Raw genomic sequence first — 25,745 nt, 5'->3', positions numbered from 1 at the left:
AGTGACTAAACATAAGGTCACGACCCATTGCCTACAAACATTTTCTTATATATTATATATACTAGACCTTACCGTTCTGAATATATGAACACCAAGTTATGTACAGTGTCGGTAATGCGATATAATAGATCATATTACTGATTGGGAGGGAATTGTCCTATAGCTCACATAGTAGATTTATCCTCTGAAAAGCATGGTTTTGCTATAAACGTTTTAAAATTCCGCATTTGTGGAGCCCCCTATGGATGGAAATGTAATTGCTTTGGGCTCTCCGTTGATTAAACCACCCTCGACATGTGAATGAAATTTGGGGTGGATTGGACATTCCGTTGGTGATTTGTGTCATTGTTTTGTAAAACAGGCCCCTCCCAACGCCGATTACAGCCAAACGATACGGACTATGAAAATTCTGCCTGTGGTGTTTTAATCGGATAGGTCCAGAGATCATGTGTACAGTTTTTTGTGAGATTTGCACAAATCTAGGCATGAAATAATGGCCGTGGCATATATGGGGAGATGCGTCATGACCCAAGGAATCCAGGGAAAGTGAAAATGAGATTTTCCGACCTACGGTTCAAGAGTTAAAAAGCGAAGTGTAAAGTGGGCTGTTATAGCGCCACCATGAGGCCGACTGATGTAATTATTTATTACATACATTTTAATAATTATTATGAACCTCCCCTCCAAGTCTTAATTTTTTAACGTTGTGTTTGCCTATACTGACACGTCCAAAGTCGGGATGACAAGTTGAAAGTGATATTTGTTTAGTCATAACTCGAGAATACAGAATCTGTCTTTTCTGAAGAGGGTTGAAGTGAGCAGTATTTATTTTTGTTCACATTTTTGATATTTTTATTTATGCACATGAAGGGGGACGGCATACATTAACATTTACAATAAATATAGAAGAATACTGTACTTTGATCAACAACTAAATACTATACTGTAAGCCCCCCAATCCCAGTGCTGTTACTGTACACATTATGATTCCCCCCCCCCCCCCCCACACACACACACACACACACCCCTGGCCTGCTGTAAGCAATTGACATACAATTACCCAGCATGGTGACCTTACATAACATTATGAATTCTAGACACCATGCTATGTCCCGCGGATACATTTGGAGAAACTGGTTATTTGCAGCAAAATGACTGTTGAGGAAACAAAAGCCATGTGTGGAGAGAGAAATCATGGCGGAGAATAGAGTGCTCAGAGTTGTTTGGCGTGTGAAAGGCCTGCTGAAAAGAGAGAGGAGAGGGGGGGGGGGGGGGGCTATAGCGGCGGTGGAAAGCTGGTTACCTTGGGAATTTGGCTCAGGCAAGGTCTCTCTGGCGACTAAGTGCATCACTGTGGTCTTCCCCAAGGGCAGTTTGAGAGCTGGCAGAGAGAGAGAGAGAGAGAGAGAGAGAGAGAGAGAGAGAGACATGTGATGAAGATGTGAGCCACATCCATGATTATAAAAGTCATACATCCTCGTCTATCATCATCTGACGCACTCACAATAATGCCAGTGACGCATGTGTGCGTGTTTATGCGTGTTTGTGTCACGTGTCTGGCGCAGTTTGCTGCCATTGTTGGACTTTGTGTCTCAAAAAGATCCTAACAGCGTGATGTACACAGCCTTTTATGGCATGGGCTGAAGACATCTAGAACATGGTCTGTTTGTCTGTCTATAGTATATAGCGGCGACGGTGTTACATAAGACAAACACACTTGGAATGGGAAATAGAGGGGGGGGGGGGATGGAATAGGAAGGGTTTTCTAATAACTTTGTAAAGCTACTACTGCCGTTTGTGCAAAACACTCAAAGTATTGCATTGTGGGTTTGAGCTGACAGGTCCTTTTTGGTGTCAATCAAGTCAATTTAATTCAAGTGGCAGATGCCAAAAATAGTTATTGTTAATATATATAAGTTATATATTTTTAGGGGAATGTCATGTGATCTTCCTTTGTAATCTATCTACTTATAGATCATGATCTACCTTTTGGGCACCCCTGGTATACAGTGGCTTGCAAAAATATACTCACAATGCACTGTGGTCGGATGCCTTGTGAGCTTGAAGATCCACTATTTTCAGTAGGACTTTTCAGCAGGACTTTGTATCTCAAAAAGATCCTAACAATGTACAATGTACAGCTTTTTATGGCATGGGCTGAAGAAATCTAGAATATAATTCTAGATCTAGAACATGGTTCTAGATAGGTCTGCATATCTAGCAGATCTATATAGACAATCTGTGTGTCTATACAGTCTGTTTGTCTGTCTGTTCCCTGAGGAGAAGACCAATCACAGCTCATGCTGCTACTTGCGTGACAACTCAAAACAGATGGCCCAATAGATGGCTATAAATGACGGAGCTGGGAATGCTCGGTGAAGTGAAAAGTAAAACTCATGGGCACGCGAGCAAAAATACAATTTTGAACACACATTTTGTACTTTGTTAAGTATTTTATACTAAGGACAATCCAGAGAAGCAGCCAGCCTGTGTAGTTTGGCTTCCAGACTGAACAACGCATTGTGACTCAGTTTAACCCATAATATGGGAAAGCGTCCGTGTCATTTTAGATTTTAGTGTTGGCTATTCAAAACAAATAGCAGATGTACAAGCTCACAGCACGTCATCTGCTATTTTTTAAGTCAGTGTCAGATTGTTCAAACAACCCAATGATAAGGGTATCAGTTGGTAGTGGCAGTAATGCGTCTACTCAGTGCAACAGGGTTGGTGACTAGCCAGCGACATCCTCATTTGCTCTATTCTTAGATCATACACCCAAACCCAGCATGACGGAAGAACAAAAATGGCCGACGTGTGAATACTTTCTATAGTCCGTCAACTGAAAGCCTAAAAGCAACCATTACAACGTTTTTTTTTAAAACCCTTTGTGTTAATTAATTTATGCATTTGTAGAGAGTGTAACCAAATGGATGCTTACGGGTGCATTTGGTTCCATTTGTGCTCTCTCTGAGTTAAATTAACACTGAGGTGTGTAGAAGTGTAGAAGTGAGGCCCAGGCAGCTGCTTCAAAAGAAATGGTAAACGCTTGCATTTCTATGGCGCCTTTCTCCAAAGTGCTTCACAATGCGCATCACACGTCGTTCACCCATTCGCACACCGATGGTCGGAGGAAACCACGCAAGGCAACACCCTGCTCTCACTGGGAGCAGTTAGGGCTTCAGTGCAGTTTGCGCACACTTTGACACACAGCCAGGAGGAGCCGGGGATCCAACCGGGAACCATCTGATTCCAAGACGCCTAGAGTTGTTCCGATACCGATACCTGCCGATACTCTGCCGATAATGCTGGTATTGGCTTCGACGGGTATGCCAGTCTGTGCCAATGCAATAACCACGTCATTTTTCAGTTGATGTTGCACTACTGTTTTATACTCTTACTGTACTATTTATGTTATTATATTACTTATAGCTGTAACATGTGAACTTTTAGATCAATTTGTTCATGTTTTAGTTTTTGTTTAAATCGATTGTTTGATTAATCAAAAAAGTAATCAATATAACAATCACTGAAGACAACAATGGGCACATGCCATTTTGAAAAGAACTTAGGCCCCTTCTCTGCTTCCTTCACAGGTGTTACCGATGATACTGATGAAGGCTCTGTTCCATTCTGGTCAAACAGAGTCAGGGTGCTGCTATCGTGTATGTTGGCTCACTGGAACCTACTCAAAGTGTCCTTGAGTAGGTTCCAAATGGCCGGTACGGTGTACAGTAAATGGAACAGAGCCTTAATTAATATCATCGGTAACACCTGTGAAGAAAGTATGGACGTGGTCCGGGACCGGAAGTAGAAGGAGTTATTCTGTGTGCATAGTGCCTATTGCTAGCCGCAGCCCGATAGTCTCCTGTGGTTCCGTGGCCTGCAGCCTAACGTCTGCCTAAAAGCCCTGCTCTTCCCCCTTTCCTTTCCTGAGCAGCCTCCTTCCTCTGTGTTTCTGGATTTCCTCTCTGCTCTCTGTCTCTCTTGTCAAAGCAGGCTTGTCTACAGCACTAAGGTGCCTCTGTTCTGTTCCAGGGACCAGGAAGAGACGGGGAACTTTCCAGAAATGCACTGCTGTGTGCGTGCGTGCGTGCGTGCGTGCGTGCGTGCGTGTGTGCTTGTGTGTGTGTGAGATTTCTCACCTCCTAGCGTTACATTGCCATGTAGAAAACGGCCCTGGTAGATGAGTCTCAGGATGTTCGGACTGCTGACTTGTTCCTCCTCCCAGTCTGAGAGAGAGGGGAGGGAGAGGATGAGTACATATACTGTACACATTACCATACTGTACATATACTGTACACATTACCATACTGTACATATACTGTACACATTACCATACTGTACATTCTGTCCTTATGATCATGAAAACACCTGCATCATTTTAATATAGTTTCTTTCATTCATTCATTCATTATTCTTTTTAATTTATCGTTCACGTATAAATCTCTGGGATTATTTTTCACACTGCAGTCTCTCTCTCTCTCTCTCTCTCTCTCTCTCTCTCAGGTGTAAAACTCTCATGTCCAAAACGGACTCATATCAATAAGAAAAGCGACAAGCTCTTGAGCTTGCCGATCTGTTACTTTGGATGCTTTCGTGTGTCGCTGTAGTATCACCAAGTAGAGCGTTAATTTACGAAAAAACACTAAAAGATAAAACATGATGGGAGATATGCATGCCAGGTTCCTGGCCGACACCAACGATAAGCTAGATTTAAAAGAGACAGATTGTGACAGAGAGAGAGAGAAGGGAGGATCAATAGCTCCTCCATCCTGTGTTCTGACTGCCCTCTTGCCACATCCTCCCCGCTCGCTTGTCTCGTTCCACTTCCTGTGTGACATTCACGCTGGTGATGTAGATCGGCTACTTTCAAAAGGCCAAAATGTCTGCAGGGCTGTAGCGGTTAATGTATGTTTTGTAATAATAATCCAAATCTACAAAGTAGCTAGTAACTAAAGCTTCAAATACATTTAGTGGAGTAAAAGTAAAGTACAAATACCACAAAATTGTACTTAAGAGTACTTTTTTGGGTGTGGTGTGGGGGGGAAAGCCGGAAATTAAATATTGACAGTGAAGGGATTTGTTTAATTTGTTCATTTGAGGTGAATTAAATCAAGCCCTTAACAGTAATTTAACTGACATACAGTATGCTAGTCGTCCGGAGCTATTCCTTTACTCTGTTCTCTTAACCTTCCATATTAAACTCATAGATAGCAGACACATGTGATTGCATGATTATATGACAACATTTCCTGATAGACTCAACCAGTCAATCCACTACACTTTCCCTTGAAATTCGAACACAGTTCTTGACGTCCGACTTCTCAGTAACTGACAAAATGATGTCATCATACATCACCAAGTAATTTTGTGAACTAGGTTGTTTCCCAACTAGTGATCGAAAAACTAGTAATAACTAATATGATCCATACTAAATGCATGGTCAGGGACAACATGCAATACCTTCACGGACCACCAGTGGTCCACGGACCACCAGTTGAAAACCTCTGCGCTAGACCCCTGGGAGATGGAATGCTGAGGTGGAGCGCAACACCTATACCACCAGCTCCCAGTACTTACAACACCTATACCACCAGCTCCCAGTACTTACAACACCTATACCACCAGCTCCCAGTACTTACAACAACACCTATACCACCAGCTCCTAGTACTTACAACACCTATACCACCAGCTCCCAGTACTTAAACACCTATACCACCAGCTCCCAGTACTTACAACACCTATACCACCAGCTCCCAGTACTTACAACACCTATACCACCAGCTCCCAGTACTTACAACAACACCTATACCACCAGCTCCTAGTACTTACAACACCTATACCACCAGCTCCCAGTACTTAAACACCTATACCACCAGCTCCCAGTACTTACAACACCTATACCACCAGCTCCCAGTACTTACAACACCTATACCACCAGCTCCCAGTACTTACAACACCTATACCACCAGCTCCCAGTACTTACAACACCTATACCACCAGCTCCCAGTACTTACAACACCTATACCACCAGCTCCCAGTACTTACAACACCTATACCACCAGCTCCCAGTACTTACAACACCTATACCACCAGCTCCCAGTACTTACAACACCTATACCACCAGCTCCCAGTAGTTACAACACCTATACCACCAGCTCCCAGTACTTACAACACCTATACCACCAGCTCCCAGTAGTTACAACACCTATACCACCAGCTCCCAGTAGTTACAACACCTATACCACCAGCTCCCAGTACTTACAACACCTATACCACCAGCTCCAAGTACTTACAACACCTATACCACCAGCTCCCAGTACTTACAACACCTATACCACCAGCTCCCAGTACTTACAACACCTATACCACCAGCTCCCAGTAGTTACAACACCTATACCACCAGCTCCCAGTAGTTACAACACCTATACCACCAGCTCCCAGTACTTACAACACCTATACCACCAGCTCCAAGTACTTACAACACCTATACCACCAGCTCCCAGTACTTACAACACCTATACCACCAGCTCCCAGTACTTACAACACCTATACCACCAGCTCCCAGTACTTACAACACCACCTATACCACCAGCTCCCAGTACTTACAACACCTATACCACCAGCTCCCAGTACTTACAACACCTATACCACCAGCTCCCAGTACTTACAACACCACCTATACCACCAGCTCCCAGTACTTACAACACCTATACCACCAGCTCCCAGTACTTACAACACCTATACCACCAGCTCCCAGTACTTACAACACCTATACCACCAGCTCCCAGTACTTACAACACCTATACCACCAGCTCCCAGTACTTACAACACCTATACCACCAGCTCCCAGTACTTACAACACCTATACCACCAGCTCCCAGTACTTACAACACCTATACCACCAGCTCCCAGTACTTACAACACCTATACCACCAGCTCCCAGTACTTACAACACCTATACCACCAGCTCCCAGTACTTACAACACCTATACCACCAGCTCCCAGTACTTACAACACCTATACCACCAGCTCCTAGTACTTACAACACCTATACCACCAGCTCCCAGTACTTACAACACCACCTATACCACCAGCTCCCAGTACTTACAACACCTATACCACCAGCTCCTAGTACTTACAACACCTATACCACCAGCTCCCAGTACTTACAACACCTATACCACCAGCTCCCAGTACTTACAACACCTATACCACCAGCTCCCAGTACTTACAACACCACATATACCATCAGCTCCCAGTACTTACAACACCTATACCACCAGCTCCTAGTACTTACAACACCACCTATACCACCAGCTCCTAGTACTTACAACACCACCTATACCACCAGCTCCTAGTACTTACAACACCACCTATACCACCAGCTCCTAGTACTTACAACACCACCTATACCACCAGCTCCCAGTACTTACAACACCACCTATACCACCAGCTCCTAGTACTTACAACACCTATACCACCAGCTCCTAGTACTTACAACACCACCTATACCATCAGCTCCTACTTACAACACCACCTATACCACCAGCTCCCAGTACTTACAACACCACCTATACCACCAGCTCCCAGTACTTACAACACCACCTATACCATCAGCTCCTAGTACTTACAACACCTATACCACCAGCTCCTAGTACTTACAACACCTATACCACCAGCTCCTAGTACTTACAACACCACCTATACCATCAGCTCCTAGTACTTACAACACCACCTATACCACCAGCTCCCAGTACTTACAACACCACCTATACCACCAGCTCCCAGTACTTACAACACCTATACCACCAGCTCCTAGTACTTACAACAACACCACCAGCTCCTAGTACTTACAACACCTATACCACCAGCTCCCAGTACTTACAACACCTATACCACCAGCTCCTAGTACTTACAACACCACCTATACCACCAGCTCCAAGTACTTACAACAGCTATACCACCAGCTCCTAGGCTAGTACTTACAACAACACCTATACCACCAGCTCCCAGTACTTACAACACCACCTATACCATCAGCTCCTAGTACTTACAACACCACCTATACCATCAGCTCCAAGTACTTACAACACCACCTATACCATCAGCTCCCAGTACTTACAACACCACCTATACCATCAGCTCCAAGTACTTACAACACCTATACCACCAGCTCCTAGTACTTACAACACCACCTATACCATCAGCTCCCAGTACTTACAACACCACCTATACCACCAGCTCCTAGTACTTACAACACCACCTATACCACCAGCTCCTAGTACTTACAACACCACCTATACCATCAGCTCCAAGTACTTACAACACCACCTATACCATCAGCTCCCAGTACTTACAACACCACCTATACCATCAGCTCCAAGTACTTACAACACCTATACCACCAGCTCCTAGTACTTACAACACCACCTATACCATCAGCTCCCAGTACTTACAACACCACCTATACCACCAGCTCCTAGTACTTACAACAACACCACCAGCTCCTAGTACTTACAACAACACCTATACCACCAGCTCCCAGTACTTACAACACCTATACCACCAGCTCCCAGTACTTACAACACCTATACCACCAGCTCCCAGTACTTACAACACCTATACCACCAGCTCCCAGTACTTACAACACCTATACCACCAGCTCCCAGTACTTACAACACCTATACCACCAGCTCCCAGTACTTACAACACCTATACCACCAGCTCCCAGTACTTACAACACCTATACCACCAGCTCCCAGTACTTACAACAACACCTATACCATCAGCTCCCAGTACTTACAACAACACCTATACCATCAGCTCCCAGTACTTACAACACCTATACCATCAGCTCCTAGTACTTACAACACCACATATACCATCAGCTCCTAGTACTTACAACAACACCTATACCATCAGCTCCTAGTACTTATACAACACCTATACCATCAGTTCCTAGTACTTAGCGCACAACATCAAGCCATGCTACTCATGCGCTGAGTTGGCGGTGTCTGGGATCAAACCCATGACCTTGCGGCTGAAAGGCGAGTGCTCTACGGACTGAGCTACCCAGACACAAAATACTGTATTTCTGTCAAAATACTTTCTTAATGTCCACATTCACAACACAAAGAGAGAGTTCAACAAACCACATGCAACCCAGATTTCAAATAAACTGTAGTCGATTTAGTCGACAAAAACCCCACGATATTTAGTCGACTAAAACTAGACTAACACTAAAACATTTCAGATGACTAAAATATGACTAAAACTAAATTAAAATGTATCCGCAAGACCATGACTGAAACTAGATCAAAATCTGCACGGAAGGAGAAAGAACGGGCAAGGAAGGTCACATGGAAAGAGACGGAGGAGAGCCTAAGACAAAGGAGTAGGGTTTAAAAGCAGAGGGAGAAGGGAGTAGGGGGGGGGGGGGGGGTCTGGCCACCAGATGTGGACTCTCTCCAGACTCAGTACAAGGTGTTAGTGTTTCACTACAGGCTGAAGTGCAGTGCTGAAGAACCAAACTCTAGGCAAAAGCAAAACACAGGGCTTACACTGTGCGTCAATATGACTCTGAAGAGTCACTAATGGACGAATTAACACAGAATTCCACAGTGCACTTCCCAAAACCGACCCCGCACATCGGAAATGGGAATCGAATTGACCCCGAGCCCCCGATGCAAAGCGCAGAGGGCAAACGCTATAATCTCATTGAGGCTGCAACGCTTCCTCGCGGGCTGCGCCAATCGAGTTTATCCTGACTTCTTCCGAGCACATAAGCTGCCTGAGCCTAATTCAATGTCCTGTCATACTCCAACTACCTGCTACTCGTCCGCCACTGAAAATGTCTTCCAAACAATGAATTATGTTTAAATTTTCTCGTACAAGCTGCACAGGAGTGTGAGGAGGAGGAGTAGCGTAGTCATAGTATATACAGTACATACTGTGGTATTGTTTCCCAAACATTGTTATGGGTCCCCTTAGTTTGTTTCCTACAATTGGTTTTTAATTGCGACGGTAGGTCGCAGATTACTATGAAAACCTACAAAACCTGTCAGTCCGTCACGCCACCATATATATATGGCTGTAAGTTCGTCACACCTCGTGACACGTCACGCCACCATATATGGCCGTCAGTCCATCACGCCTCGTGACACGCTCCATAATATGGCACATCTACAACGTGAGCTTGTAGATGTGCTATTTTCACTAGTTTGGGTCACAGGCAAACCTCTCTTTTCTTTGTGTTTTTGTAACGATCACAACCATACAGCCATACAGTAGTAAAAGTTAAATAAAGGCTCTATAGTTAATTTCCTGTACAAGCAAATGAACCACTTAAACCGTATGTACTTCGTTAACCGGGGCCCCCCAGGGCTCTATACTAGAGGTATGTTAGTAAACTTAATTGCCATTTTTTACTATTTTAAAACATTTTAAAATAGTACAAATAGCCGATATACAAGCTAACAACGTGTCTATGTAGATTGGCTAGTTGAACTATTTTTAAATGTTTTAAAATAGTAAGAAATGGCAAATAAGTTTAGGGATAAGAGGGAAGGGGTGGCGCAAGATGGAGAATCTGTTCGCCAAAAATAGCCCGTCTACAAGCACACGACACGTCGAATTGCGACACGATGTGTAATGTTCTCCCCATTATAGGGAGGCTAGGGTGCTGGTGGTTTTGGTTGCTTGAGACATGCTTGAGGAAGAATATTGTTTTGTCACATTTATGGGTGTAATTGGAATTGGCATAAAACATAAATATTGTTGACTTTGTGACCACTGAAACTTGCTTTTCCTGTGTAGGACAGAGTGTACTTGACATTCGTATATCATTGACGACACCAGTTTTTCCCCAAACAATGGGTCGGGAGTCTCGGGACACGGTTTTGCGTCACAGACACGTTTTTATTGGGTTGCGAATAAATATCCCTTTTCATTTTATGTTTCCTACAAAACATTTTAAAGAACAAAAAGCTTGTTCAGATTTTAACAAGTGAAAATAGCATATCTCTTAATCGGGTTTAAATGACTAATAATCTATGTCGGGTGGAAACTGTTGGAAACGGGTGAAAATGTCCAAAACTGTTATTTTTCAGGATTCAGATTAAAAAATAGCTCAAGATGTTCTATTGTTGATGCTTTTGTGTGACACTGTAGTATGATCAAGTATAGGGAATTCATTTACGAAAAAACACAAACCTGGAGATTCCTCCCGACAGCAACCAGCCAACCACAATGTATTTTCTTGTCAGTTTGGTTTCCTGGCCGGGGGTCGAGGCACCACATGTTTTGGCTCTTGAGATTAAAAGTGTGGGAACAATTGGACTTAACAGTGGTCCCCAAACGTTTAGCCGTGACCCAAAACAGAAATGAGATATTTGACTGGAACCCAAACTAGTGAAAATAGCAGATCTACAAGCTTGTAAATCAGCTATTTTCACTAGTCACTTAAATATTTGTTCTAATTTATGGAATTTCTTAGATTTAATGACATTACTGAAAAAAAATCATTGGATTTTCCTATTAATTCATGAGAACTTTAGCTTTTTTGGGAATGTTCTTTGAAAATGTATTGAAATTATAATAATTAAAAAACAAATGTACGTAGGAAACAAAAACTAAGGGGACCCATAACAATATGTCCGTGACCCACAAATGGGTCCCGGACTCCCGACCCAGTGGAACCATTGGACTACACCACTGGACCCTGTTACTGCTATTGTTGTGTCAGTTCTATACTTCTAACACTGCTCCATCTACTCACCCATTGGCCAGTTGTCATAGACATGTTTGGCGATGTCTGCCGCCGAGTCGTTCGGAGAGAAAAGGAACTCTTTTGTCTTCCCGCTGACCAAAATGAGCCGTAGATTGATCTGTAAAGTAGACAAGATAGGCACATTAATAGAGTACTGTGTGCGTGTGTGTTATACTGGGAGTTGTTGGGGTTTATGGTTATTATGGTTAACCATGTTCAATCTGGCCTCCCTTTTTTGGGCATGTCATTATAAAAATTAAAATGCAAATACTTGCATGACAGCACAAAACATAATCCCCTCCAGCCATGAATGCAAACTTTACAAAAATATTTTAAAACATCCTTTGGATCTTGGCTGGGAATCAGATCACATCTTTGCCAGCAGTACTAGATGACTAATACTTGATATTTACTGGCCATTGACAAGCGAGCGATAACGGTTTACTTCAAAAGGTATCATTCAGGGCATCTCAAAATGTGTTTACTGGTAGTACTATTACTATGATCAAATACGTGGACAAATAATAAAGAATGTTTAAAGATACTTTTGCCTTTATTGATAAATGTATAGTAGGTAGACAGGAGACGGCCAAAAAGATGGGGGGGGGGGGGGGGACACACGGGATCGGGACTCGAACCCGTGACACGCTGTGTGGACGGTATACCAGCCTAGGTGCCTGGACCGCTAGGCCGGCCGGGCCAGAATGAGGTTTTTTTATATACGTTTTCTAAAATATACAAACTGATTAACCATTTAAGTAGTATATACTTCTGCACACAATAATAGAGTTCTCTCTCTCTCTCTCTCTCTCTCTCTCTATATATATATATATATATATATATAGATTAGCTTGACTGTTGGCCTGTGCTTAATGGCGCTCTGCCTTTAAGAGCAAGAGCAAAGGTCTGTCTGTAGTGCGTTCGCGCGCACGTGCGTACGCGCGCGCGTGTGTGTGTGTGTGTATGGCTTGCTCTCTGTGCATGGCACAGGCACGTGTCATTGTTCCTAGCATTCCCATGTGCCTAGTCCCTGTTAGTCCACTACATCACTGCCACCCCCATCCCCCCCATCCCTCTGGGCCACACACACACAACACACGCACACGCACACGCACACACACACACACACACACACACACACACACACACACACACACACACACACACACACACACACACACACACACACACACACACACACACACACACGCACGCACGCATGCACGCACAGCCGGCTGCATGCAGTGATGTAACAAAGCTAACACCGACGGATTGAAAATGAGATCTTTCTAAGCACAAATCAGCTTATGTGTCTACGCAACCTTTCCCCTATGTGACCGCTCATGCACAGTAGGCCTACACATGATACAGTATACTAAGACTAGGGTTGTCCCCAGGGCCGATCACGTCATTTGCAAATGATCGGAATCGGATCGGGAGCCAAAAAACGTGATCGGCACATCACTAGTATCAATATTTTATCCATATCAGGATATTAAACTGGATATTGTCTGTGATTTGGCATATTGTACTATTGTGATATAGCATAAATATCGGATCGGGAAAAATCAGTATCGGCAGATAATCCAAAAAAACGTGATCAGGACATCCCTAGCTCAGACATAATCAATATTAATCAATAGATTTTTTCCAGAATTGTCTTCCATACAACCATAGTAGAGCAGGAAAAGCCTGGCCAACGACAAAACGATGTTGATCACACAATGCAAAAACACAGACAAGCGACTTTTGCTGACTTTGCAGTGTTTTAACTGACAGAGGTGATAAATGACATCGCGTCTCGCCCGTGGCTCTACCTGCCGCAGTCGTGGCAGATCTGTTGATAAGTGGCTGCGTGAGAGAGAGAGAGAGGGAGAGAGAGAGAGAGAGAGAAGCGCGCCTTGTTGTGGCATCAACGCTCAAGCTGTCAGTTTGCATGGACGTGCACTCTGTGCCTGCAGACTGCACCACCGGAGTTCAATGGATCGCTTGAGTTTTGTACTGTTTCCCAAACAGTGGGTTGGGACCCATTTGTGGGTAGCAGAGGCACATTTTTATGGGTCTCTTATTTTTTTGTTTCCTACATTTAGTTTTTAATTAATATAATTTCCCAAAAACAAAACAAAAACTCAATGATTTTTTTCCCAGTAATTTCAGGAAGAAACAAAATAAAAATCTAAGAAATGCCATACATTAGAAAACGAATGTTTAAGTCATGAAAATAGCCGATCTACAAGCTCATAATGCGACACGGCGCGTTGTGAGCTTGGAGGTCTGTTATTTTTACTAGTTTGGATCCCAGGGAAACGCCTAATCTCTCTTTTGGGTCACGGGCATAAAGGTGGTTGCACACATGACACGTTTTTCGGAAAACCGATGGAGAAACGCCGCAAAAAATCTGAAAAACTCTGTGTGCAGGGACCTTAGACATTTGGGAATCAATGATTTAGGGGTTCTAGCCCGAAGTGTTCATTTTTCTCTCCTTCTGCTAGCATTTTAGCAAAATCCTGTGACGTGACATGACATTTGTATCATCATTGGAAGTTGTGTGCATTTACTTGCACACAACAAACACGACACTATGATTGGGAGCGATAATTACAGCAGAAGGTTTTTCTGAACCCAGTCAGACCGCGGGAATGCATCCGTGGCCTCTTAGATGTCAGTGTTGGCTATTAAAACAATAATCATTTAACATTTTAGAAAAATCTTTAAAGTGTCAGAACTAACTAATTTTCTATAGCTACAACCTTTTCTCTATGGAATGGAAAAAGTGGCGCCTCTTTAGATAAATAGAAAAAACTGTTCTTCCACCAAAGACTCTCTTCCTGGTGCAACGCCTGATGGTTGCCATGGTGTCACCATGACAACAGCCACCTACAAGGTGGAACACACACTCCTTTCATGCATGTGCGCGCTCACGCCCACGCCCACGCCCACACACACACACACACACACACACACACCATCAACATCAGTGGCTTCGTTTAAGTCGCTTTTCAAAAAAGCCTATGTGTGGGGCTGTCACGATTACAAAGTTGACGATTAATTGGCACACAAATAATTGCGATTAACAATTAAATAGTGTTTTTGGAATATACAGTATGAACATTGGAATATATAAATGTGAATGTATTTTCTGTTTGGTTTTTAGGCTTCATAATCACAAATTGTACAGGACAGATATGTCAGATAACTTCAATATTAATAATAATAATTTAATCAATATAAATGAAAAACAGCGGAAATAGCTGATTTACAAGCTTACAACACGTCACAAAGTGACATGTTGTAAGCTTGTAGATAATAGTTTCTGTCATTACTGGAAAATATCTGAGAACAAAAATAATTACAATTATGATTAAACAATTATGTGATAGTTGTGACAGGCCTAATTGCAGAGGCGTATATATAGCTTCAGTCCAGGAGCCCATAGGCCTCACTGCATCCCACAACCTGGAATCAACTTGGTGAACTTCATCGGTCAGTCAGTCAGTCAGTGACATATAAAGCTGGACAGCTGATCCTCCCTCGCAGGTCCAGACAAAAATAATGTTTCACCGTCTTGTGAATTTCCTGACAGACAGTTCACTCTCCCTCTTCCTCCATAACCTAAGGGTGCAGTCCTGCCAATTATTGTTCTCATTTCCTTATATTATCCTCCATTCTTGCCTTTTTTTTGCCTTTTCACCCTGAGGATGTGTCTGAGTGGCATTTATCTTGCCCCCCCCCCGCTCCCCATCTCCATCTCCCTCAGGGAAACTACCTTCTCCCTGCTCTCCCTTCCACAGTGGGACCCGTAATGAGGTTTCACAGCCAGAGCAGGGAAGTCTATTCAATTAAAATATTTTCTCTCTTAACAAACAGTTGAGGCCACAGGGAACGGACGGGACAGAGGCGAGAGGGAGCATACACAGTCACGCCGCGTGCCCGTGCACACGTTCGCACACACATCCCATCCTTGCACACAAACGTAACATATAGCACACGCTACACCCACATAAACACGTACATGCAAGTGCACACACTCATGCAAAACCCAGATGCAGGCACAACCGCACGCACAGCTTGTTTGCTCTTCCACAGGCAGGCTCATGCACGGAGTGGACCTGAAGCAGAAACACAGTGTCACTATGCAAATGAGCTGCTTCGCTCGCATCTGTTTATTCAAGGACAGGTTATTCATTAGCCACTAAAACTCGATATGCTTAGTTTACCAGCATCCCCCAGGGGTCTATACTTGGCCTCCTTCTTTCACAACGCGTTGGTAAAGACAGAAAGGTATAGCTATAGAGAGTCTATACCTTTATGTCTTAACCAAAGCGTTGTGAGCTTGTGCAAGGGCTATTTTGTCTGAACGTCCGCCTATTTTCACCAAATGTTCACCTATTATTATGACATACCCAGAGCAGGGATGCAAGGGTTCATGTGGTTATAAGAATACATTCGCATGAGGTTGTTGTTTGCCATGAAGAACAGATCTTAACAACAAGTTAACACCGTGTTGTGTCGTGATGTGAGGCGATGTTATAGCTTGCTTAGCGCTGCTTGCCATGTAACAAACAAACATGTGCTAGGAGTAAGTACTGCCTGGATGGATGGATAGATGGGGTTTGTGTGTGTGTCGCGCGTGTGTGTGCATTAAGTAGTGTGTCACTGACAGACAGCACTTTAGACCTTCTCTAGCAGTCAACAAATTACAGAAGGTGGGAAGGCTTCCTGTGGGACCTCATACATTCATTCATACATTCTACATACAGTAGTTAATGAGCCGCTGCTGTGAATGTGGAGCTCTAACCTCTGGGACTGGAGGTGGATGCTGCATGGATGATGATGCTATCAAACCATTTAAAAGAGCTCTCGAGCCAAAGAGCCTATTGGGGAAGAGGTGCTCATTGACAAAATAGAAGCCCAACAAGGTGCTTTCATTACAAAGTGATGGGGGTGGGGGGTCTTTTTGAGGGGCGCCAACCCTTCTATGACTGTCCCGCTTTCAGGGTCTGCATTGAAGACAAAAGTGTGTAAATACAAACATTGAAGACAAAAGTGTGTAAACACAAACATTGAAGACAAAAGTGAGGACTTTTGTGTAAACACAAACATTGCAGACAAAAGTGAGGACGCAAATTGTGATTGGCCGGAATGACATTTGTGATGATTTTATTGGTTGAGCACGGAATGTGATTTATGATGTATGTGATGAATGATGATAAGAGCGCCCCTCACTTTACACGGGTGTGATTTTTTTTTAAAGAATGCCCTCCGGTTGTGGACAACCACACATGTCTCTTCTGTAGACAGCTACACATTGAATAGCGGTGTGACTCAGGCACAGAGACGCCTGCTAGCGAAGTTTATGAAATCCCTCACAAATGAAAAGGAAAGCCAGTTGTTCCAAAACTATAGTAGACATAGATTACAGCTAGCTCAGCAGGCTTACTCGGCAGGTGATAGCAATGCGCAAGAAAAGCCTCTGAATTAATTTAACTCCGAAGAGTGTAGGTATCTGTGACTTCACTGAGCCACCCAAGGAGAGGATGGAGGCCGTGCTGGGTATGCACTTATATAAGCAGTTGATTGATGAAAAGTGTGATATTGAAACAATGCCTTAGGCAGCGTTCTGGGAGTGTATAAGCTCTGTTTTTCTCTGGGGGAAAAGAGTGTTTGTAGGCAAGAGTGTGTGTGTGTGTGTGTGTGTGTGTGTGTGTGTGTGTGTGTGTGTGTGTGTGTGTGTGTGTGTGTGTGTGTGTGTGTGTGTGTGTGTGTGTGTGTGTGTGTGTGTGTGCGCGCGTCATGGAACAACTTCCATTGCAGCACCTATCTATCATCATGGTACAGACTTGGTAAATTGTAAATGGTGCATTTATATAGTGCTTTTATCCAATGGGCTTTAGATTGTGCATTACATTCACACATTCACACACCGATGGCAGAGACATACAGACTATGACTAAAAAGATATTTGCTGTAAAAAAAACAACACTGCGCTGTATTTGGAGCACTTCTTCACACAGAATGACTTCCCTAAACATTTTTGGCAAATGTTCCTCCCAAAATATGGAGGTTCCGGTGCTTAACTAATGATTGATGATTGATGATGATGACTTATCATCCTGACAGGTCCCTCCTCGGTCAGGCTCATGCCTCTCTGACCCACACTTACCAAAGGCACATTTGCAAATGATGTTATGATGTTGACATAATAATCAAGAAAGACAAGATAGCCGATACGATGAGGACAAGATTCATATCACGACTCGAGGCGCACTGTGAAAGCTAAGCCCCAGATATCTCTGATCTGCACATCAGAGGTATTTCATTTATCAAATGTGCTCAGCTTGACGTTGCAAATGAAACTCCATAGTGAAATAATTGGTCACACACGCACGTAGGCCTACAGTATGAGCAAAGCAGATGTCACTGTGTAACTTAACATAATCCCATAATTACAGGAATGTGACATGAAGAATGAGGAAGTCTCTGATCAATTTCCAGGTACACAACGAACATGGCATCTACTATCGGTTGTTTTTGCTGGCGTATTTGTCGTACGGTGAAATATAAATCTGGCTTCACTGCCAACTCAGCTTTCTACTATATCAACCTGGCCTCAAAAAGATACAGTAATGCAAAGCAGAGGAAAATGCATTCTGGTTGAGCTAAATGAGCTTAATGACGCATTGGTCTGCTCTTGGCTCACTCAGACAGAACTCCAGGAGATCATTAACTAAGAAAGGATGACTTAACTGAAACTACATGACGCATGATTCTACTCCAGATTTAAAGAGGCACGTTCACAAAGACAAGTTTTGATCCTACTCATCATCTCCTCTCCTCTATATCTCTCTTTCTCTGCCTCTCTCTCTCCTCATCACAGTTTATTCCAGAGACATGAATCATGTCATGAATGCATTCAGAGAGACTGCATGAGGTCGTTCATGGCACTATCATAGATAAAAGAGTGTCTACATATGGTACTTATTTTTTTATCCTACACTAGGATCATGTCAAGAATGTGAATATTGTCTCCTACAACTACAAGTATTTATGCCACACTTACGTTCTCAGTCACAGTCCAGTGCTTCGATATAACATGCTTCACGGTTTGCTTGGATAGAATTTGTATACATTTTCATGGTTTATCTTCTGTAATTGAGCAAAAATAAATTTAAATTGTAGTAGGGTTCAGTAGTAGGGATGGCAGGAAATGCTGCCACGCACGCACGCACATCTACATCATCGCATTAAACCTATAAGCAGTATAACCTCTATAAAAATAACCTTTCACCTTAAATGCACCAAATCTCTGTGCGTACGTATGTACGTGTGTATTTCCAACTTGCATCGTCCCAAGTAGGCCAGTGCCCAACGGGCACCGCTCTAGTCTGTTTAATTTGGCTTCATGGTAAACAGTTTGTTTTCCTCTCTCTCACCTATACTTCCCCGTCTCTTTTTCTCTCCCTGTCAGACGTTACGATGTCTCTCTCTGCCTCATTCATCACTTAACTCCCGTTCACACGATCGGCCCATTCATTCATCTATAAATCGCTCTTTCTCCACCTCTAAACCTATCATCTCTCCTGTCTGACAACTCAGATCGCTTTCCCTCTCCCTCTCCCTCTCACTGGAAACACTCACAGCTGAATTCCTCTCGCCTGACAGATGCCTGCAGGTAAAATGCCTTCGATCACGCGTTCTCCTGTTGTATCCCTCCCTTTCTCCATTGCCATGACACCGACCGTTTCCGCTGTCACAGCCTACTGTGGCGTGTAAGAAACGGAAGAATGACAATGATGGCCATGAGTGGGCCAGGGCGCTGGAACTGGTCACATGTACATTGAGGGGCTGTGTGCCGCAGAGTGGCAGTACAGTATGAGAGTGTTCATCTCCCCAATAAAGAAGCCATCCTTGGACCTTATGAATGCAGCAGTACTTAAGTGTCATCACTTGATAGCCATTAGCCAATGTTATGTGCTATGTCCAGTATTCCATTGACAAGATAGACATGTAACTGTAGTGTATTCATTGTACTACAGAGGGCATACAGAACACTACAACAGCCTTATACACCTTACAGTAAGTGCCCACTGAGACAGGAAACACCAAAAAACTCTCAGTTGAATAAAGGGTTACAGTGTATTAGTAATACACTTCAAATGACTGCTCAACACTCCTAGAGAAGACAAATTAACACACTAAGTGTTGGCCGTGCCCAGCTGCACTGAAACATTTATTGCCCCGAAGGCTATTCAGAGTACAACCACCGCTGTTCAAGCAAAAGTGAAGGCAGGGACTGTTTCACAGTTGGCTTTCAACTGTCTTTCAACGGGCTTATTACACAGTAGATTGATTTATAAGATTGTCCTGATTGGCGATAGAATTGATAATATGTCACAGATTTAAGGGTTCAAAACCAAAACACATGTAATACCTTCCACAACCCACATTACCATATAATTCCTCTAACACTCATATGACACTACCTACATGACCCCTCCTACTCCCGCTGTCCCCTAGCAATGTTATTGTGTATCGGCCATTTTTAATGGCCACGAATCACAATATGAAAACAGAAAGGATCGCCCAAGCCTATATGTGCTCTCCCTTGTGTTTTTTTAACAAGGTATTTGCAATGGCATACAAGCCATTTATTTTACTTTGTAAGTTGTTTTGACATTATTACCACAGGAAAGTGTCTTCTCCACTTCCATGCTAGGGCAGGAAACTAATGGTCATGCCTGGGTGTACAGCACACAGTAAAATCCCTGGTGCAAATTTTAGGGGGAGAGAAAAAACCCGGACTCAAATGAAAACCCAGCCTAAGCCATTTGGGCCCATGTTTTACACTTTATTTTATAATAGTAAAGACAAATCCTGACCAGTAAGATCTCTTGACTGAGAGCTAAGCTTTAACACAACTCTTCCCTTCTGATGGGGAGGGCGGTCTGCGGCCAAATACATATCATTTTGGGGGTCCTTGGCACGTAAAACTTTGAGAACGACTGATTTAGAAGGCCATTTTGTAGAATAGGCCTCAGGTCTCAACGAGTTAAAAGGACACAGTCTATTTGACAGTGTGTTAACAACGACAGCAGGTGTCGGCGGGCTCTGAGAGCCAGTGGACCAGCACAGTAACAGGTGTACACTCTCTGCGGTGTTTAAACCGTTGCCAAGCGTGAACGTCATAAACTTAACGGTGCCCTTGACTCCTGAGGACGAAGCACTCGCCCGTCACACGTGTTCTTTATCTCGCCGTTGACTTTGAACACGGAACACCTCCTCGTAGGACATATTAACCACTTAAACCCTACTTCTGTTCTGACTATTTATTTCACAGAATGTTGGCCTGTTTCCCCCAAATGTCCGCCTGTTAGCACATGCCCAGAATACAGACGCTATACGGTTCATCATGTGGCTATTAAAACATCACAGACACATGATGCGACAAACAAAAGAGAGCAGAGAGAGAGAGGGAGGGAGTCAAAGGAACCAGCAAGTCTGGACAAAAATAAAATGTGGCTGCGACACTCAGCCATAATAAATTAATGTCCCATGATTTACTGAGCCCAGCGGCGGCGTCATCTCATATGATATGAATGCCCAGTGTGTGTGTGTGCCCTACTGGCTCAGTTAACACACGTACTGTACTATAATCATGTTATTATGTGTTCGAGTCCAGCACATGACCCATATTTCATGTCATCCCCCCTCTCTCTCTCTCTCTCTCTCTCTCACACACACATTTATCGTCACTCTCCACTGAGCCGTGTAAAAGAAACAGATAACTTACTGTAAATCCATCAATTCACAATCACAACAGTGTTGTTGGGAGAACGGTTACAGGACACATACTACCCCAGATCAGTTTTTCTCTACTGCAAAATACTTGCTCTGGACTGTGTAAGAGAGAGACAGAAAACAATAATGATAACTTAAATGATACCATGAATATGCAAACGGTACTGATAGAAAGAAATAAGGAGTGCTGAAGGATCAGGTGGTGTCTGAAGAGGTGACTTGAGGTTGAAAGACTCTGTCTGCAGTCATCGAAGTGTGGCCACTTAAAAATGTACAAAACGAGACAAATGACTCAAAACGTAGACGTGCCCTCCCTTGTTCCCAACTCCCCACTGTGGCAGGTTTCACAGTTCAGCAAATTCATGGAGCGGTCTGCTACTAGTCTGACAACAAGGAAACCTGCTTTATGTCTATTTCAATGCAATGCATTATGCAATACTTGTCTTTTTAGATGCCTGGAAGCTAGATGGTCCCGTGAGGGAAATTCAGTAACCAGAGGCAGCACAGCAGTTCAGATACAGTTAGAGGGCAAGAGGAAATACTGTAGCTCACTGGTTCCCAAACACTGGGACACACATTTTTATGGGTCCCTTTTATTTATTGTTACATACATTTTGTTTTTAATTATTATTATTTCAAAAGGAAATAAAAGAGAAAAAAGAGATTCCATAGAATTAGTGAAAATAGTCGATCTACAAGATCACAACGCGTCGCTTCGCGTCACATGTGAGCACTAGTTTGGGTCCCGGGGAGGTATTACATTTCTCTTGACGGGTGACGGGCTAAAAAGGTTGGGAACCACTGCTGTACAGTAGATAGGGCAAAAAGCAACGCGGGCCATCAATGTCACTGGTCTTCAGGACGGACACACAAGAGTGTTTTTTGCCTATCTGTTGTGGGCTATGTCAGTTCGTCAGTATAGTGTTTTTTGCCTATCTGTTGTGGGCTATGTCAGTTCGTCAGTATAGAGTGTTTTTTGCCTATCTGTTGTGGGCTATGTCAGTTCGTCAGTATAGAGTGTTTTTTGCCTATCTGTTGTGGGCTGTGTCAGTTGTCAGTATAGGATTTTAAAAGATTTTTAAGATCCTTCTTGCCGTGCGAGTATAAATCAAGATGTAAAGCAGTTAAAGGGAGTCGAACACAGGAAGGAAAGTTAATGACATTATGAGACATGAGACATGAAACGGGAGGAAATGAGGAAACGCGTGTGCGAGTGCGCGCGCGCGTGAGGAAGCCATGAAGCACGTGAGGCCTAGAAGGAAGGGAGAAGCGAGTGTCATTTTAATATTTCCACTGGTTTTTGCTCCGACGGGGCCTTCCCGGGTCTGCGAGTGTCGGCCATCTGTAAGAGTTTAAGGAGCGAGGACACTCTGTGCTTTCCACATCACAATACCGCGCTCTGTCAGGGGAACCTCCTTTACAATCCAACGCCATTACAGAGGAGTTGGATAAAGAACGAGTGTGCGTGCATGCGTGCGTGCGTGCGTGCGCAGAGGGTCATGCCAAAAGACGGAACAGGAATGAAAAAGGACAGCGAGAAAGAATGAAAGCGAGCGAGGAAGAATGGTGCAACATACAGTATCTACATTTACTTATAGTATTGTACTGTAAAAGGTATTTGTACTTTACTTGAGTATTTCCAATTTCTTTTTTACTTTTACTTCTACCTATTCTTCTCTGCGGCAAATCCTTACTCCACTAAAAGTATTTGAAAACTTTAGTTACTGGTTACTTTGTAGATTTAGAATATTATTACAAAACGCACTAACCACTTCAGCACTGTATACCGGCATATTTTGGCTATTTTCAAATGATTTTTTATACATTTTGAACATGTGAAATTCTGCACAGTGAGTACTTTTACTTTTGGTACTTTAAGTATATTTTGATGCCAATACTTTTACTCAAGTAGTACTAAAGTATTTCTATGTCGCAGTATTGATACTTTTACTTAGGTAAAAAGGTGAGTACTTTTTCCACCACTGCAAATGGATAAATGACCACTGGGGAAGGGGAGGACAGTACTGGCAGTGCAGCACAGGTGTGGCTGAAGGTGAGATGCCACAGTGACGATGATGAAGACAGAGGCAGTCCTGCCCCCTTTCATGACGACGCCAGGCCCAGGAAATAGTTCCCAATGCATTCTTCCCATAGACATTTCAAAAAGTATTTATTTAAAGACCTTTTAAGTGACGTACAAATCCAACTCGAGTCGTGACAAATCATGACAATAAACACAATATTTTGGACCAAACAAATAATTACAAAGAAGAAAAACAAGGAAAGAAAAGTGTTGTAACCTGCCGGTCTTTAAATAAATACTTTGTCTATGAGGAAACGACAGACAGACAGACTGAAAATAACTTTTATGCTTGGCGTTTAACCACTCCTTTTCTGGGGGGAACATTCACCAAAAATAGCAGATCTACAAGCTCACACCCACGTTGTGAGCTTGTAGATCTTCTATTTTGGGTGAAGAGACTCGGTGGACTGTACGCTGAAAAAGAACGACGAGAAGACAGGGAAGAGAAACGCAAAATTGTATTTTAACCTTTTGGTCATCAAACAACTGCATGGCATTGTGCGTGCGTACGCACGCACGCACGCACACAGCCTCCTGGGCGTTTGCTGAGGCTCCTGTCTTTGAAGCTGTGGAGCGGGACATGGAATTGCTCTCGTATGTGGTGATCGACTTTATTCTCCCGTCCCTCGTTATAGCGTCTAGACTCTCTGTCCATCCCAAGCTAGTGAATGACAGACAGGAGAGGTGATGGGAAATGTAGGTGGCACAGTGTCACGTACAGAGCCAAACCCAACGTTTATCCATTTGTAACAGCAGCAGTGCTGCAACAATAACATACCGTAGGGCCTAAATGGAACAGCTCTATGGCTCTATGAAACTGCGGTCTTCTTTCTGTTGATATAAAAGTAACTGCTGAGTGGTATCTTTGTGTATAATTGCTGTAATCCTAGCCACCGAAATGGTCTCTTTAGCCCTGTGTGTAGGTGTCATGGGCCTGATTTAACAAAGCATCTGGAATGGGAGGCACCCACTTGGGAACTCCAATTACTCACACAGCCAGCCACACTCGCCCGCTTGCATTTTGTCTAACTTGCACAGCAGATTTTAAAGGGCCATACTGGCCGTCTGTTATGTTTAGCCCACGGAGTACAACTGCTGCAAATGCTTTTCACTGTGGATACTGGATAGATTGCATATTCCTTTTTACTCACCGATTGTATTACTGTCCATATTTACTATAACTCTAGTACCCACACAGTAGTGGTAATAAAGATTGTTTATGTATACTTATATACATCCATTTAAATTATATTACATTTATACACGTTTCTATTTATTCCGGTTAATAGCTTGTGCAACATGCATATCCCGAGTAGTCCAATTGTGTAGTGTGAAGCAAGAACCCTGAAACTCCTGTGGTTTTTTACTAAACTATTCCTAATCCGTATAATTTGTCCTAACGTTACTGTTTACTTGTATCACAATTATGTTTTAATCTTAGTTTAATCCTTAGTCTTTCATATCTGTGAGTGCAACTCACGTAATACTTGGCATTACGAATACTGGCAAGCATTTCCCAAAGCATACCGTGCACAGTTTGTTTGATTTCTGAGGAAGACATTGCATTCCATTCATCTCTGTATGGTATGAAAATCTACATGCAGAGACTTGAAACTTGCTTGAGATTGGTAATCCAATACAGGTAACTTTTCATGGCACCTTCATTTTTGTCAAAGTATAGCCGCCTGAAACTCGTCTGTGGAGAACATATTTATTTAGTTCAAGGTTTCTTTATTGCTATATTGTGTATGGGCACATAATAGTACGTTTATATTTGCATTTACGAATGAAATAAAAATGTCCATGCCTTTTTAACCAATGGTCTTTGATTACGATACTTCTGGCACTATCCACTTTCAACATGTCGTTCGTATTGTGGCCATAATAGGCGAAAATGTTATATTCTGATAATTGAATAGCAAACATAGCAGATCTACAAGCTCACGACACGCCGCAATACAAGTTAACACATTGTGAGCTTGCATTGTGGCTATATTCCTGCGACACCTTCGTATGACGAAGTATAAACTAGGGCAGTGGTTCTCAGAGTGGGTTCCACGGGTCGCCAGCAAACTAAAATACAGCATCACAAT

The 25,745-nt window shown here is 43.1% G+C and overlaps 1 protein-coding gene across 1 annotated transcript in view; it reads right to left on the bottom strand.

The window, feature by feature from the left end:
* ubl3a (ubiquitin-like 3a) overlaps positions 1–25,745 on the bottom strand; it is a 45,369-nt gene that overhangs the window by 2,770 nt on the left and 16,854 nt on the right. The window contains exons 3-5 of the mRNA XM_080780350.1: positions 11,781–11,889; positions 4,143–4,229; positions 1,304–1,381 (exon numbers count right to left, since the gene is read on the bottom strand). Of these exons, the coding sequence (XP_080636476.1) occupies positions 1,304–1,381; positions 4,143–4,229; positions 11,781–11,889 (274 nt within the window). The remainder of the gene's footprint in view (positions 1–1,303; positions 1,382–4,142; positions 4,230–11,780; positions 11,890–25,745) is intronic.

This window comes from Protomyctophum bolini (assembly GCF_963924005.1).
Source record: "Protomyctophum bolini genome assembly, chromosome: 13".
Taxonomy (NCBI): domain Eukaryota; kingdom Metazoa; phylum Chordata; class Actinopteri; order Myctophiformes; family Myctophidae; genus Protomyctophum; species Protomyctophum bolini.
This window is presented reverse-complemented; position numbering and strand designations above follow the sequence as displayed.